This window comes from Ursus americanus, chromosome 36 (assembly GCF_024610735.1).
Source record: "Ursus americanus isolate L20-20 chromosome 36, mUrsAme1.1.p, whole genome shotgun sequence".
Classification (NCBI taxonomy): Eukaryota; Metazoa; Chordata; class Mammalia; order Carnivora; family Ursidae; genus Ursus; species Ursus americanus.
The window spans coordinates 10706814-10721681 of NC_142162.1; the positions used below are offsets into that span (position 1 = coordinate 10706814).

The following is a 14868-nucleotide window of genomic DNA, read 5'->3' on the forward strand; positions in this document are numbered from 1 at the left end:
ACACACCTGCCTCTGCTGGTCAGCCCGTTCCAGCCCTAGCTTGGCACCTCCATGGGGTGGAACCCACTGTCCAACAAGAAAGTCCTACAGCTGAGACAGAGTCCCCTGTTACCCCGCACTGCAATTAGCTCAATTACTCAGTCTAATTCCACAGTCAGGAAACATGGAGTTATTTTAATAGAGAGCCATACTGACTATAAGAAAATAATTTCCCAGTTTATGCATTATACAGTGATTTTAAGCTGAATTATCCCAAATAGTATACACAGAGGATTTTACAACATAAAAGCACAGGCCGTAATAGATGTGATTTATTTTTAAAAAACACAGAAGGAAATAAAAGTTCATAGTATTAAAAGCTATTAGTTAGAGATTATAAAAAATTTCAACAAAGATCAATGGGTCTTCTGTATATTTATATGCACTCACAGGAAATTTTTAAATTTTAAAGCACTGTTTTGTTTTTGTTTTAAGATTTCACTTATTTACTTGACAGAGAGAGCAAGAAAGCACAAGCAGGGGGAGCAGCAGAGGGAGAGGGAGAAGCAGGCTTCCCGCCGAGCAGGGAGCCTAATACGGGGCTCGATCCCAGGACCCAGGGTTCATGAGCCGAGCCGAAGGCAGATGCTTAACCAACTGAACCACTCAGGCGCTCCTAAAGCACTGTTTTTATTTTTTATTTTTTTTAAAGATTTTATTTATTTATTTGACAGAGAGAGAGAGAGACAGCAAGAGAGGGAACACAAGCAAGGGGAGCAGGAGAGAGAGAAGCAGGCTTCCCACTGAGGAGGGAGCCTGATGCGGGGCTCAACCTCAGGACCCTGGGATCATGACCTGAGCTGAAGGCAGACGCTTAACGACTGAGCCACCCAGGCCCCCCAAAGCATTGTTTTTAATGGACAAAGTTTTAATAAGATGTTTCTCTAAACTTTTCACAAGCAGAGCATTATTCTGTTCTTCCCAATAAATTATTCATTTGTTTAAAATAAGCTACCTATGTGTTCAAGAAGAGTGCTCTATGAATTTATTTCTTGTATCTTCTGCTTATAGTTCCTTAACAGTGAAGAAACTGGAAATACTGAATTTGATGTGTGATTTTTCATCAGCAATTGTCCCAAATCCTGTTTCTTACTTGATAACTTACTACAACTCTTCTAAATAAATGATACGAACACAGAAAGGGAGAGCATACTGAGAAGTCATGGCTAGAAATAAACGCTCCAGATTTTGGTGACAGGCTGGGCTAACATCACCTCTGCATCAATGGTTTTAAGGAAGGTCACCCTGGAACATATGTAACTTCTCCTCTTCATTTATAAAACCGTGTGACAGGGATCAATAGTGAAATTTATTTAAGCAAATGTAGATTAAATTAAAATCCAAGACAATAAGATTAGAAGCAAAATGCCATCTGGAAAACTACAGCAAAGAACCAGAGGATGGGGTCCTATGTCCCAGCCTCTAAAAACAGACTCCCACCACTGCTTGTCATTGCGAAGGGTCTCAGGACCACTGCTGTTTTCACAGGTTGTGCCGTGAGGCCAGAAAGCAAATGGAGCTATCCCCAGGGGGATCGCTGCGCCCCTTTCCCTTCTGCACTCCAAAGGGTAGTCTGTGGTGGGGAAGGCCAGAGAGCACTGTGAAATTCCAGTCTGCGCAGAGGATGCTGTAACAGTTCAGTAGGAATTTCGTTGGGGATCATATTTAAAGTTGCTGCTTTAACAAATAACTAAGGAATAACTGAATTTGCTGTTTACCCCTTGAGTATATGTCTGTTCATACCCCTGTACTTATTGTAGACATAAGTTTCCTCACTTTCCATTAAACATGGTCACATTATGAAATTCTTCCCTCAGCAAAGACAGGACGAACGGAGAATAAAACAGTGTCTTTCGGAACTGTGATAAACCCAAAGACAAGGCTGAGTGCTTCTTCTCTGGTGTGTCTGTGTTAAAGCTAGAAAAATAAATATGTATAGTGACACGGGTCATCGGTAAGAGCATTATTTTGTACGTAATTTAAATATACTTTACATGTGAAAAAATGCACCTACATAGTACCCTCAGGCCATTTCTAAGTGAATCGTTGTCTATTTTCTGCTCATTTGGTGATATTGCTATTTTACGTACACTATATAATCACAATAATTGGTCAGACCTCATTCTACCAGAACTGAACTGTAGAAAGAAAAGCAGATGCCCAGAGGTGGGGGAAAGATAGAAAGATACCACGGTGATCCGACACCTTGTCAGTGAGCTCACGATGGTGAGTCGAAGACCAGCACGGACTTAAGCAGTAGGGTACACACGTGATATCCTAAAGGTAATTCTCTTGTTGTCAGTAAGTCAGGTCTTCTGCCCTATATCCAAAAACTCTTTTCCCAACCGATCAGAGAGGAAGGAAAAAAGGAAAGTGCAGTGCAGGCTCACTCACCTAAGCCACTGAGAGTGTAGAGAAGGTCACCGGTATCTAAGAAAATGGGTCCATTTTCCTGCTGTCCTTCTTCTTTGTAGTAGAGCTTGTAGCCCTGAATGGTGGCTGTGTCCTCAGCATCTTGCTGCCACTTCACAGAAATGGTGGTACAGTTCAGAGGCTCCAAATGTAACTCTGGAGACTTGGGGGCTAGAAAAATCCGCCACAGAAATGTATGCATAAAAAATCCATAATTCATACAAACACACCCAGTTTTAAACCAACGGCTGCAAAAAAGTGCAATTCCAAGCAATTACATTTTAACTTAACTTTCAAAACTGCACGATGATATTAAACTTTGAGATAGAATTAAAAATATAAAATACTACCTAAAAAAAACCCCTAAGGTATATAAATAAGAACATGATACCATCTTTATTTGTATATTTTAATTTTTTTTCAAAGAGACAAGGAGTACTTCCAATTTTGACCATCCAATATTCCTCTGTGTAGAACAGGCATTATTATTAATCAATAAACAACAACAAAAACCCTAGTCATGTTACATTTCATATTATTAAAAGAAGAGGATCTAGGACTTCCTAGTCTATTGTCTTTCTATTCACTGATGATTTAAAAATATACATGGCAATAATATTAATGAGGACTTTATTAATATATAACTTTTGGTAATTCAGTGTGATTTGGACTCACCCACCTATGAAGAACTTGCTAAGCAAACTCACAGCATAACCAAGAGTCTTACACACTATTGAGCTCGCTCTATGTCAAAAGGGACTATGCCACAAAAAGTTTAAAATTTTTTCCAGTAAAGTCCATGATCTATGGAATAGTTTCATTCATAAAACACCATTTAAACTTAGATTTTATAAAAGTAAACTTTAAAAAAGTAAAATTATTCTTCCTCGATAGTGTTGAGAAATTTACCTTCCACACTTGTAGCTTTGGGTGTCCTATGTGAGGTCCACACGGATGACTCTCCTGGCCCCACTCTGGTGGCAGCAGTGATCCGCACCAGGTAGACACTGTCGGGTTTCAGGCCCTCCAAAAGGTACTCGTGCGTGGTCCCCGGGAGCTCTAGAACTTGGACGGAATTCTCAGTACTCAGGCGGAAGGACAGGCGGTAGAGGACCACCTGGCCCCGCCGGTATTTGGCTGGGATCGGCAGCCAGGAGATGAGGATATCGGTGGGACTTCGACTCGTCAAACTAATTTCAGGAGGTCTCAGGGGAACTAGTCATACAAGAAAACAGGTTGCTTATGAATATTTAGAATCAAAACTGTCAATGAGCACACCAGTGTTTACTGAATTCTCTCAAGACCAACACACAACATAATAAGGGAGAGATACTTCCAGCCCTAGCAGAGGTTTTCGGGCGAGTAGATCACAAACCAGAAAAAAAGAAGGAAAAATAATAAGAAGGATCCAGCACAGAGAGCCAAAGGAAGCGAAGTGTCATTAAAAGTAAAAGCCCAAGTCTTCACTGTGACTTCATACAGAGCCCCATGTACTTACAGGGTTGGCTCCTTATGGATTCTATGCCCCAACCTCCTACTGCTTTCCACTTTTTCCCTCCACTCCAGCCGTTAGCAATGTTCGTTTCCTCTGCCAAGCATGCATCCCCGCCCTCCCAGTCACCTGCCTCACCAGCTCCCGCACCTTCACTTCCTTCAGGTTTTCATTCAAATGTCACCTACTCAGTGAGACCTTCTTGGGTGACCCTGTCTCAAGTCTCAAACCCTCCCGACATTCCATACTCCTTTTCCCTGCTTTTTTCCCCTTCTCCTAGATACTTATCAATATCCCACATAGCATATAATTACATAATGGACTGTTTATCTTGTTTACTGTTCCTCCGCCCCCTCTCCCACTAGGAAGTAAACTCCATGAAATCTGGGACGATTTTTTTCTCTATTGTTCACTACTAAATATTGAATAACTCACAGCAGGTACTCAATGAATATTTGTTGCATGAAGGAAATAATAGGTGGAAAAGAAAAAAATCAATTTATTAAGTAAGCATTTCTGAGTTCTTGATGTGTATAAACTCATGAATTCTCACAAAAACCAAAGGAAGTACCACGATCATTTCTACTTTATAGTTGAGGAAACTGAGGTACAAAGAGGTCAAATCACTTGCCCAAGGTCACACAGGTCGTTAGTGAAGAAGCAGATGGAGGCAGACTGAACAAAGCCCACATTCTTATCCCCTCTCCTTTACTATGTCTTATATAACAATAGTTCTTCTATCACAGGGTTATGTAGGGATTAAGTGAGATAATGGAGAGGTTTTTAGAACAGGCAGGGGCAAGCCCTCCACAAGTGTTAGTTGTATCTGCTGCACGCTGCTGTGCCCTATGACACCCACACATCTCCGTCTGAGAAGTATGGGCTTAGGAAATGGGGACAAACTGGTGTAGAAATGTGAAAAGCAGGGTCAGAAGTCTGTGTTATTCAGGAAATAAAATGAAACTTAAGTAAAAAAAGTTAGAGTAAGAAAAGGTTTAAAGGAAAAAAACTTTGAGATCACAACTGGAATTGGCAAGCTTTAACAAGTTGCTTGCTATGGTTAGACTCCTTTTCTTCAAGGATAGGGAGGAATACACCTCATACACCAAACCCCCCCAACAAACTCCAAAACAGCATACCCCCCAGCCTGCGTTTCACCTTACGTATGCATGTCAGAGTTCGTTCAATGTGATGAGAACTCGAGAGGTCGTACATACTGTGATGCACTCTACGATGGAACAGATTCTTTTTTTTTTTTAAAGATTTTATTTATTTATTTGAGAGAGAGAGAGAGTGAGCACACAAGCAGGGGGAGGGACAGAGGGAAACGGAGAGGGAGAAGCAGGCTTCCCCCTGAGCAAGGAGCCTGATGCAGGACTTGATCCCAGGACCTTGGGATCATGACCTGAGCCGAAGGCAGACGCTTAACGACTGAGCCACCCGGGTGCCCCTAAAACAGAACAGACTCTTAAATGAAAACTGAATTTGGAATTGAGTATCCAGATCAGTAATTTTTTTTTCATTTAGTCAAACTCTGATTTTATAAACATCTAAGTAAGTGGCATAATAGAGATGTAAGTAAGAGATCTGGGACCATATGAACAAAGAAAATGATATGGAAATCACTTACATAAAAATGTTTTGAAGGGCATCTGGGTGGCTCAGTCGTTTAAGAGTCTGTCTTCCGCTCAGGTCACGATCTCAGGGTCCTGGGATGGAGCCCGCTGTCTGACTCCCTGCTCAGCAGGCAGTCTGCTTCTCCCTCTCCCTCTGCCCCTCCCTCCGCTCATGCTGTCTCTCTTGCTCTCAAATAAATAAAAAAATGCTTCAAAAAAGATGTTTTGAAAACTAAGAGTGGACAATTTTGTGATGATGAGAAAACAAAGAATAGTATAATTAAGCATATGTTAAATCATTCCCTTTTCCCAGTGAAGGGTACAAAAATGGGCATTCTAAAGAGCCCCTGGAGAGAGAGAGATGATGAACCAGAGGAGAAGAGTCAGTCTGAGGACTTTCCTAATGGATGGGCTCTCCACCATTATAAGAATACATGGAGGCCTGCCCTCAAAGGACTACAACTCAGCTTCCAACTCAGGGTCCATTATCAAACTGAACAACTCTTACTTTCCTCTTTAAGCAGAATAAACATATTATACCTAAAATTAGACTAACTGCTGATTTTTTAAGAATATTTATTAACTGACAGTTTGCTAAATTTCAAAAACTCCCAGTTTCAGAGGTCCAAGACCTCTGAGGTCTTGACCTCTGTTCATTATATATTTACTCATTATATTTATATTTATTCATGCTTAGAAAATTTCACATTTTGTTCCACTCACTTAAAGAAAACTTGCAATGTCGAAAAAATATTCTTAAAAAGTCAATGTATTTACAATTTAAACTAGGAAACTTGAAAAACACAATATAAGAATTTTATTATTAAAATTTATGTTACACATTATAAGTTATAAAAACTCTTTATCCTTATCATGTTATTGTCAAAAAGTGAGGGTCAAATTTGAAATGGCAAACTAGCCAACTGGTTACTGCACCTGTTTTATCTTTTTAGCCAAAAAGAGGGTATTTTTCCTAATTTAAAACACATTTATTCATTGAAATGGCTTAAACATATTAATGTTCACACTTAAATAATGACGCGGACTGTGTTTTCTTACCATCCTCTAAAGTATTCTGTGTCACATGGTCAGACATCTGGCTGGCTCCCATCGGCATATATGCCACAATGTAGAAAGTATAATTGCTGGCAGGTTCTAAGTCATCAATAATATAATGAGTTGTATCATTTCCGATGACTACTTGATACTCTTCATTATTTAAACCTAGATTAAAGAATCCATGTTTAGAAACTAGGACTATTCAAAATAAAATGAACAAGACCAATTTCCCTTACTGTGACACACTGACCTTCCCACCTAATCTCTATTATCTTTTGTGACTCTTTCAGAAAAAAAGTGACTTCTGAAAGTATCTATGTCTTGCTATAAATCAGTAGTTTGAATTCTTCCCTAATAAATCAAACTGAAAATAATTAACCTCTTCTAAATTTGTGTTGGTAGCCAGTCAAAACCCACAGCACAGACAATGTACAGCAGTAACACAACAGAGCTTAACGCTACAGAACGCTGTAGTTCGTAACAGTGTATGCTTTACTTGCTTAAACTCATGGCTTCTTTTTCCTTTTAAACATAAATGGAGAGACAGTAGGGAATGCAATGGCTCTATGCTTTATAAAAACAAACCAAACCAAAAGTCGTCCTGCAAAAGATCTCATTTTGGCCCTGGAGAGTCTATTAAATTTGACTGACACAAGTCGTTCTTTTTATTTATACTGAAAGCAAAAGAACTGGGAGGCAGAGAACGTGCTTCAAAACACTTTGTTCCACAATGAACTTTTTTCCCCCCAAAGAGGAAAAAAAAAATGTCTCAGCAATTCTTAATAAAATATGCATGGCAAGGTATAGAAGAGACTTTGTCTTTGTGGGATTTAATTCCAACAGCGCAAATCTGTAAAGTGAAAGCAGCACACAGGCAGCTCCCGTGCTTTGCGAACAATGCGCGGTAAATGCACGTCAACTTCATCAAAACGCTCTGAGGACCAAGGCCCTTCTCCCCCGCACTGGATTTATAAACAAAACAGAAGGCAAATTCCACTATTAAGTTTTCCCACATTTCTGAATTAACTTGATAGCATTTTAATTAGACAAGATTACAGCCATTTCACAACAGACTGGCTAATGGCTCGTTAATTAGGAACTGCACAGTACGATTTCTGACCTACCAAACAAGGTCCTTGAGTTCGAATTAAAAAGCCTTGTTCTGTCCTTGAATAGACCACTGAGCCGCATGTGGAGGCTCTAATGAAACAACCACAATAGGGAACAAGAGTGGTCTCCACCAAAACCAGCATTCCTTTTACGTTCCTAAATCACTAAGAAGGGAATTAACATACTCCAACATGCTCAGTTAGACTTTCATTCTTCTTGCTAACACAACCCCTGATTTAAATTCAAAATATTCCTTTTCAAAATACTACTTCAAAGGACAAAAAAACAAACAACAACAAACCACCTGTTTCTATGGACAATTTTATCATACCATCATTTTTTGGGTGCTGGGATTTGTTTTAATGTCTACTGCATAAAATCTAGACCATGTGCACAACTAAAATTTGGAAACTTCTGTGGTTTCTGTGAGAGATCAGTAGAGAAATCTCTAGGATTTCTAAGAAGCTTTTCCTTCCCCTCTAATTTTTTTCCCCAAAAGAAAATACTAGGGCAAAAAAGATTGCAAAAAATGGAATTAATAGTTCTGAATAAAAATTTCAAGACAGATTTCATTTCTACTTTTATGTAAGAAATGACATATCAACAAAGAGAATCCTGTTCAATATTCAGAGTTCTAAATGTTTTCAGGAAACATTCAAAACATATAAAATCAACTGAAGGGGATCTGATGTTTCCTTCCCCCCTTGAAAATAACATGCTATAGTGACCATAATTCACCATATTATTTTATGAACCAATTACACCATTGTTCCTATGTAACTGTATACTTAAATTGGTATATTAAGTCTTAGCTAAAGGATTTACATCTTGGCTGGAATGAAATTCATTACTCCACCATTCTGTAAGTTTTAGCCGGCAGAGATGGTACTTATTTCTAAACATAAAAATCTTACACTATACTTATATATAGAAAGTATACAATAATAAAAACATTTAGCAAAAACCGATATGCAGGTGACAGATTATTTTATTAAAAGAGATAAATGCCATAAAGCCTCAAAAATATTTTCTGGCTATGTAAGATGTCATTCATACTGAAATTACTGACAGCAAGTAGCAGTTAAAAATAAAATACTCCTCAAACTGCTTACCTTCTGCTTTCATGTAGTGCACAGAATAAGCGATGACTTTGTCTGAATTATAAAGTGGCCTCTCCCAAGCTAAAAGGATCGCTGAACTTGACATGGTTTCTGCATGCACATTGTAGGGAGCACTGGGTCTGTCTTCTGACATTACTACAGTCAGTCTGGCTCTAGATAAAATAGATCCTTGGCTGTTCTCAGCCATGCACTGATAAATAGCATCATCTTCAGGAATAATCTGGTTAATTACCAATTTACTGAGGAAAGAAAAAAATATTTTCATGAAAAATCCTAAGAATGATGTAAAAATAAAGTTAAACTACTGCTAAATTCACTCTCATTTTAAGTGACAAAAAACTGTGTAGTCAACCGTACTGAAATATCTATGAGTTGCTTAAAATTACTCTTATTTTCTGAGTTTAATTAAGTAATAGTGATATCCAAACCCTGTTTGCTTTAGGTGAGAGACTAATCTCTTTTTGAAAATTTGGCTTTTATAAGAAAGTATATTACTGTGTAATAGCTTCTAATTTATATAATATTGCAATGTTACATAAATTCAGATCCACCAAAAATTTTAACGTTTTGTTAAACATATGGCAATGTTATAAGAAAATTCATATTTATACTGATAAAAATGAGTTCTTAAAATCATTAAGTTTGAGCTGTGGAAAAATTCCTTGAGATTTGAATATTTCCTTCTAATTTTCTCTTTTTATGGAAGAAGGAACTGAGACCCCAAAGGGTTAATATGCTTGCTAAGAACTTAGCTATTAGCTTATCAGGACTAGAACCCAGGTCTAGGGGGGACTGTCCAACATTTATTTCATTATAATCTACCACTTCCATGATCCACATATAAAATACAAAACTATCTATGGCATGCTGATGTTATAATCTTAATTTCTTATTTATTTTAGTTTAAAATACCAAGATAATTTAGATATTTGATATTATAACCAGTTCACATAACAATTACTAAAGCTATTATATCTTATCTAAAATAGTAGCAAAGTGACATAGCCCACCTGTTGTACATTTTAATTCTCCCATTTGAATGTATCTTCCTCCCGTTTTTCAACCATGACATTTTGGGTGAGGGGATTCCTTCTGCTTGACATACAAATCGAGCAGTGCCAGCTCGAGGCCTTGTTAAACTTTCTGGCCATTCAACAAATGAAGGAGGAGCTATTTTTAAAGAAAAAAGAAAAGAAAAAAATTTCCTTGTCCCCAAGAGGAATGATACAAAGAGTCAAGAAAGAGTATGGCAAATGACTCAAGTTCCATCCTTGAACATAGTTAACATTCTGAGCCTCTAATCTACACTCTAAATATAATTATCCAGATGCCTTTTCTCAGCACTGCTCATTTAGATGTCCACTCCCCCAAGGTTTTCCCTATGAGACTCTCTGTGTCAACACACTAAAAATATGTATACTATAATCCTGCTTAACTAAGCCCAATAATATATAGCCACTCATGAGTGCATACAACCAACAGATTAAAATTTTAGATTGGTGAATGGATATGTGATTTGTGGCTGGGTAACAAAGACTTAAAAGGGATGTTTAAATAAGAAGGAACATAATGGTATGCAGGAAAACGGGATGGTGACTTCAGCATGACAGTTAAATTTTAACCCAGAGACTTAATTTTCTCCTAAAATTCATTGTTGGATTACAGTATTTCATATCAATACTACAAAACTCAAGAAAGGTAGAAGTGATGAATGAGATAAAACAAATGTTAAAATACAAGATTCTCCTGAATGCAGAATGAAATAAAACATACCTAAGACAGTTATGGTTGCCATGGCAACTGTAAAGTTGCGCGTGCCTGGGGTTGTGGCCCGGCAAACATACACTCCAGCGTGTTGCTGCTTGACATCGGATATCATGAGATTACCATTTCCAAGTACCCGAGTATTAAAGACATCAATGGACTTGTGATCTATTTCCAAGAGAAAACTTCAGTCAAAATAATGTAACATAAGATCTAAAATCATGTCAAAAGATCACTATCTAATCGTATCATAAAAAGTTCAAAATTCGCTATACAAAACCTTTTTCTCTACACACTGAAATGCCAAAAAAGTTTAAAAGCCACTTACACGACAAACATGTGTTTTGTATATAAAATAAACATTTTATCAGTCTCATTAGAAGGCACAAAGTTTAAAGACTTTTTTCCCTGAGAAAACTTACCAAGGCGGCTCCAAGAAATGATTGGTTTGGGATTTCCCGTGGCCACGCATTCCAAAACAACAGTCTGATGAAGAGACGTTGTTATGTTCTGTGGGCCTGCTATAATGGTTGGTGTGTAGAAGGAATGAGACTCTTTAGCTTTGAGGAGGAAAAGGCACAATATGAAAATAAATCACAAATAAGATATAGGAAGTGAAACAAGTTAAAATATCCTTAAGTTTCTCACTTAAAAAATAACTTTATTGAGATATAACGCATATAATATATAATTCACCATTTTAAGGAATTCAGTGATTTTTAGTATTTTCAGAGTTGTGCAACTATTACCATAATCAATTTTAGAACCCCAAAAAGAAACACCACACCCATTAGCAATCTCCTCTCCCCACAGCCTGGCAACCACTAATCTTTCTGTCTCCCCAGATTTCCTATTCTAGACATTTCATAACAAAGGAACCATATATTATATGGTCTTTTTGTAACTGCCTTCTTTTCACTTAGAATAATGTTTTCAAGATTCATCTGTGTTGCAACGTGTACCAGTATTTCATTTCTTTTTATTGAGCAATAATAACAGAATTTAATTATATGGATAGAACACATTTTATCTGTCCATTCTTCAGTTGATGGACATTTAGGTTGTTTCCATATCATTCACTTTTAATTGAGGCTCAAACATTCATTTAATCCTTTTGCTAATCTTGTTAAGAATTTATGTGACAGTGGGGAGAAGAAAAGTGTGGGAGTGCTTTTGTCTTTAATCTTTCAAACTAGGAAGCTAACAGATACTACCTGATATTAAAACATAGATTAAAAAAGTAATTTCAGTTTCTCGGTGTTTTCCAAAGAGATTTTTTTTGAACTTCAACGATCTTTTAGGAATCTTGTGAGAAATAAAAAATATGAATGTTTAGTGATAGTCCAGATTTTCTTCCACTATATTCAAGTAAATTTAAATTATTTAAAAATAAAAACTAGTATCTATGTGTAATTCCATTTTAATAAGATATATATTTCTTTCTTCATATTCATCTCTTTAGCTAGTTTCCCTTCTAACAATATTCCTGTATGGCAAAATATAGAAAATTATGTTCCTTTAATGTTAACAATGATAATTTCTAGGTATTAGAATTGGGGATATTTTTAAACTTCTATCTGTACTTTTTTACATTGTTTAATGTAAAAATTTTTATTTTTATATTTTCATAGACATTACTCTTCATAATAAGCATGTATCATTTTTACAAATGAAAATTATAATTTTTCTTCAAACAACAAACAAAAAATTACCAAACTGGAAACAAATATATCTCTACTGACAATGGACAATTTTGGTGGAAATGGGTAATTGTTTCTCTCTTTTTGCATTTTATATTTTATTTTTTATTGTATTTTTTATATTTTTTTTAAAGATTTTTATTTATTTATTTGACAGAGAGAGAGACAGCCAGCGAGAGAGGGAACACAAGCAGGGGGAGTGGGAGAGGAAGAAGCAGGCTCCCAGCGGAGGAGCCTAATGTGGGACTCGATCCCACAACGCCAGGATCACGCCCTGAGCCGAAGGCAGACGCTTAACGACTGAGCCACGACTGCGCCACCCAGGCACCCCTTCATTTTATATTTTAAAAACAAAAGTGAGAGACACCTAAGTGGTTCAGTCGTTAAGCGTCTGCCTTCGGCTCAGATCATGATCCCAGGGTCCCGGGATCGAGTCCCCATCAGGCTGTTCCCTGCTCAGAGGGAAGCCTGCTTCTCTCTCTACCCTCGCCCTGCTTGGGCACACTCTCGCTCTCTCTCAAATAAATAAATAAAAATCTAAAAAAACTAAAAAAAACGAAAACAAAAGTGAACTATTTACAAAACAAATATTCATTCTTTCTTTAAGATGTTGACATAACATAAAAAAAGCTGGCCTGTGAAAGAAGAGGTGCCTAATATGGATAAAGATGACCATTTCCAACTAGATTACGATAACCTAAATGAAATGAAAGTACTGTTCTATGGCATACTATTACAGCCACAGAAGAAAAATTAACAGCTAGGCCAGGAAAAGCTGAAATCACTTCTGTGTGGTACCTGGAATTACTGTTAGAGAGGCTTCCATACTTTTACGTCTGTGGGCTACAGTAGAGGCAACACAACGGTAATTTCCAGCATCCCTTTGGCCAACATCATAGATCTGCAACACTCCTGTTGGTAGGGCAGTTATCCTGCTGCGAGAAGATGATTAAATTCTTTGTAGAAGACTTCGTATTTTATTTCCACATGTATTCTAAGATTAATATATTCAACCTTTTCAAAGTGCCAGATGATGCAGTATTTTATTTTTTTTAAAGATTTTATTTATTTATTCGACAGAGATAGAGACAGCCAGCGAGAGAGGGAACACAGCAGGGGGAGTGGGAGAGGAAGAAGCAGGCTCATAGCTGAGGAGCCTGATGTGGGGCTCGATCCCATAACTCCAGGATCACGCCCTGAGCCGAAGGCAAACGCTTAACCACTGTGCCACCCAGGCGCCCCAAGATGATGCAGTATTTTAAAGACCATTTAAAATATTAGCTTGATTCAATTGTTTTTATTTGGGTCTCTACAGCTCTCCAAAACATTGCTCTGCGGTGTGTGGTTTGTGAAATCGACCAGTCTAATTTTATACAAAGTCACATCGGACATTATGGCTTATGTAACTGGTGGTCTAGAACCTAGCATGATTTTTCAAATCCTGATTTCTTGTCTATTAATATAGATGTATTCTCCAAGATGCACCTGAATCTAAGTTTAAAAAAAAAACAAAAAACACTTTCTTGAATAACTTCTTCCACCCTCAGTATCCTGAGATTTTAGCAAATGATTTTTACCTACTTTGGAATACTGTTACTCATTAGGCTAAGAATCAAACTTTATGAAGTAGCTAGTAAGTTCTTGATCCTTAAATTTCAACCACCTGCAGGGCACTAGGTATGTGTGCGCGTGTGTGCGTGTGTGTGTGTGTGTGTAGCCGAGAGGAGATTGGAAGTGGGAGGCAGAGACAGAAGTGGGCAGCTACCAGTGTATATGGGAGACCCCTACAGTAGAACTGCTATTGCCAGCACTGAAAGTCTAATTTGGTTTCCTAAATCCTTGGGCTGCAAAGCAGGTGCTCAGGTGGTCCTATGGTTGGAAAAGATGTTATTTGAATTATGATCTAGGCCAAAAATCAGAAATTATTCCCTATGTGCCAGAGACTGATGATCTAATTCTTTCCCTAAGTTTGAAATGTCTTTAAGAGGTTGGTAAATGCTACTGTAAATGAAAATAAGCTCCATAATGGTCTTTACCCCTGTAAGTCTCATGACACCTTCATTACACCTGCATCATCCCCAAAGACAAAGGCTGCATTTACCTGTCCATAGTTACAGGTAGAGTCGTCCGATTTAACTCCCATGTTATGACTGCAGGAGGCTTTGAGGAAATCTTGCATGCAAATCTAGCAACTCCACCTTCTTGGACCTCAGTAGAAACTGGCTGAATCTCAAATGCAGAAATAGCTATAAGATAAAGTTTGACAAATTTAGAATAAGGACGGGTACTATTATACTGCACTGTACTTGGAAATAACATTATGCTAGATATTACTTATCACACTTGAACTCCTGCCCAGACATAAGACCGACCCAATTTAACCAGCACAAAGATAATTTAGGCAATAATTGTGGAAAAACCACTGACAGTTGTCTAGCTCAGGGAATCCGGTCTCTCCCAGGATGAAATTATAAATAAGCTCTCAAGAAACTTACAACCTATTTGGAGGAAAAAAAAATTAACACAACTGAAACAAAAATAAATAATTAATAATG

At 37.6% G+C, this 14868-nt stretch overlaps 1 protein-coding gene across 1 annotated transcript in view; it reads right to left on the minus strand.

The window, feature by feature from the left end:
• PRTG (protogenin) overlaps positions 1 to 14868 on the minus strand; it is a 148175-nt gene that overhangs the window by 53223 nt on the left and 80084 nt on the right. The window contains exons 6-14 of the mRNA XM_087859162.1: positions 14415 to 14559; positions 13112 to 13248; positions 11036 to 11173; positions 10623 to 10781; positions 9860 to 10019; positions 8841 to 9088; positions 6619 to 6783; positions 3361 to 3666; positions 2434 to 2622 (exon numbers count right to left, since the gene is read on the minus strand). Of these exons, the coding sequence (XP_087715288.1) occupies positions 2434 to 2622; positions 3361 to 3666; positions 6619 to 6783; positions 8841 to 9088; positions 9860 to 10019; positions 10623 to 10781; positions 11036 to 11173; positions 13112 to 13248; positions 14415 to 14559 (1647 nt within the window). The remainder of the gene's footprint in view (positions 1 to 2433; positions 2623 to 3360; positions 3667 to 6618; positions 6784 to 8840; positions 9089 to 9859; positions 10020 to 10622; positions 10782 to 11035; positions 11174 to 13111; positions 13249 to 14414; positions 14560 to 14868) is intronic.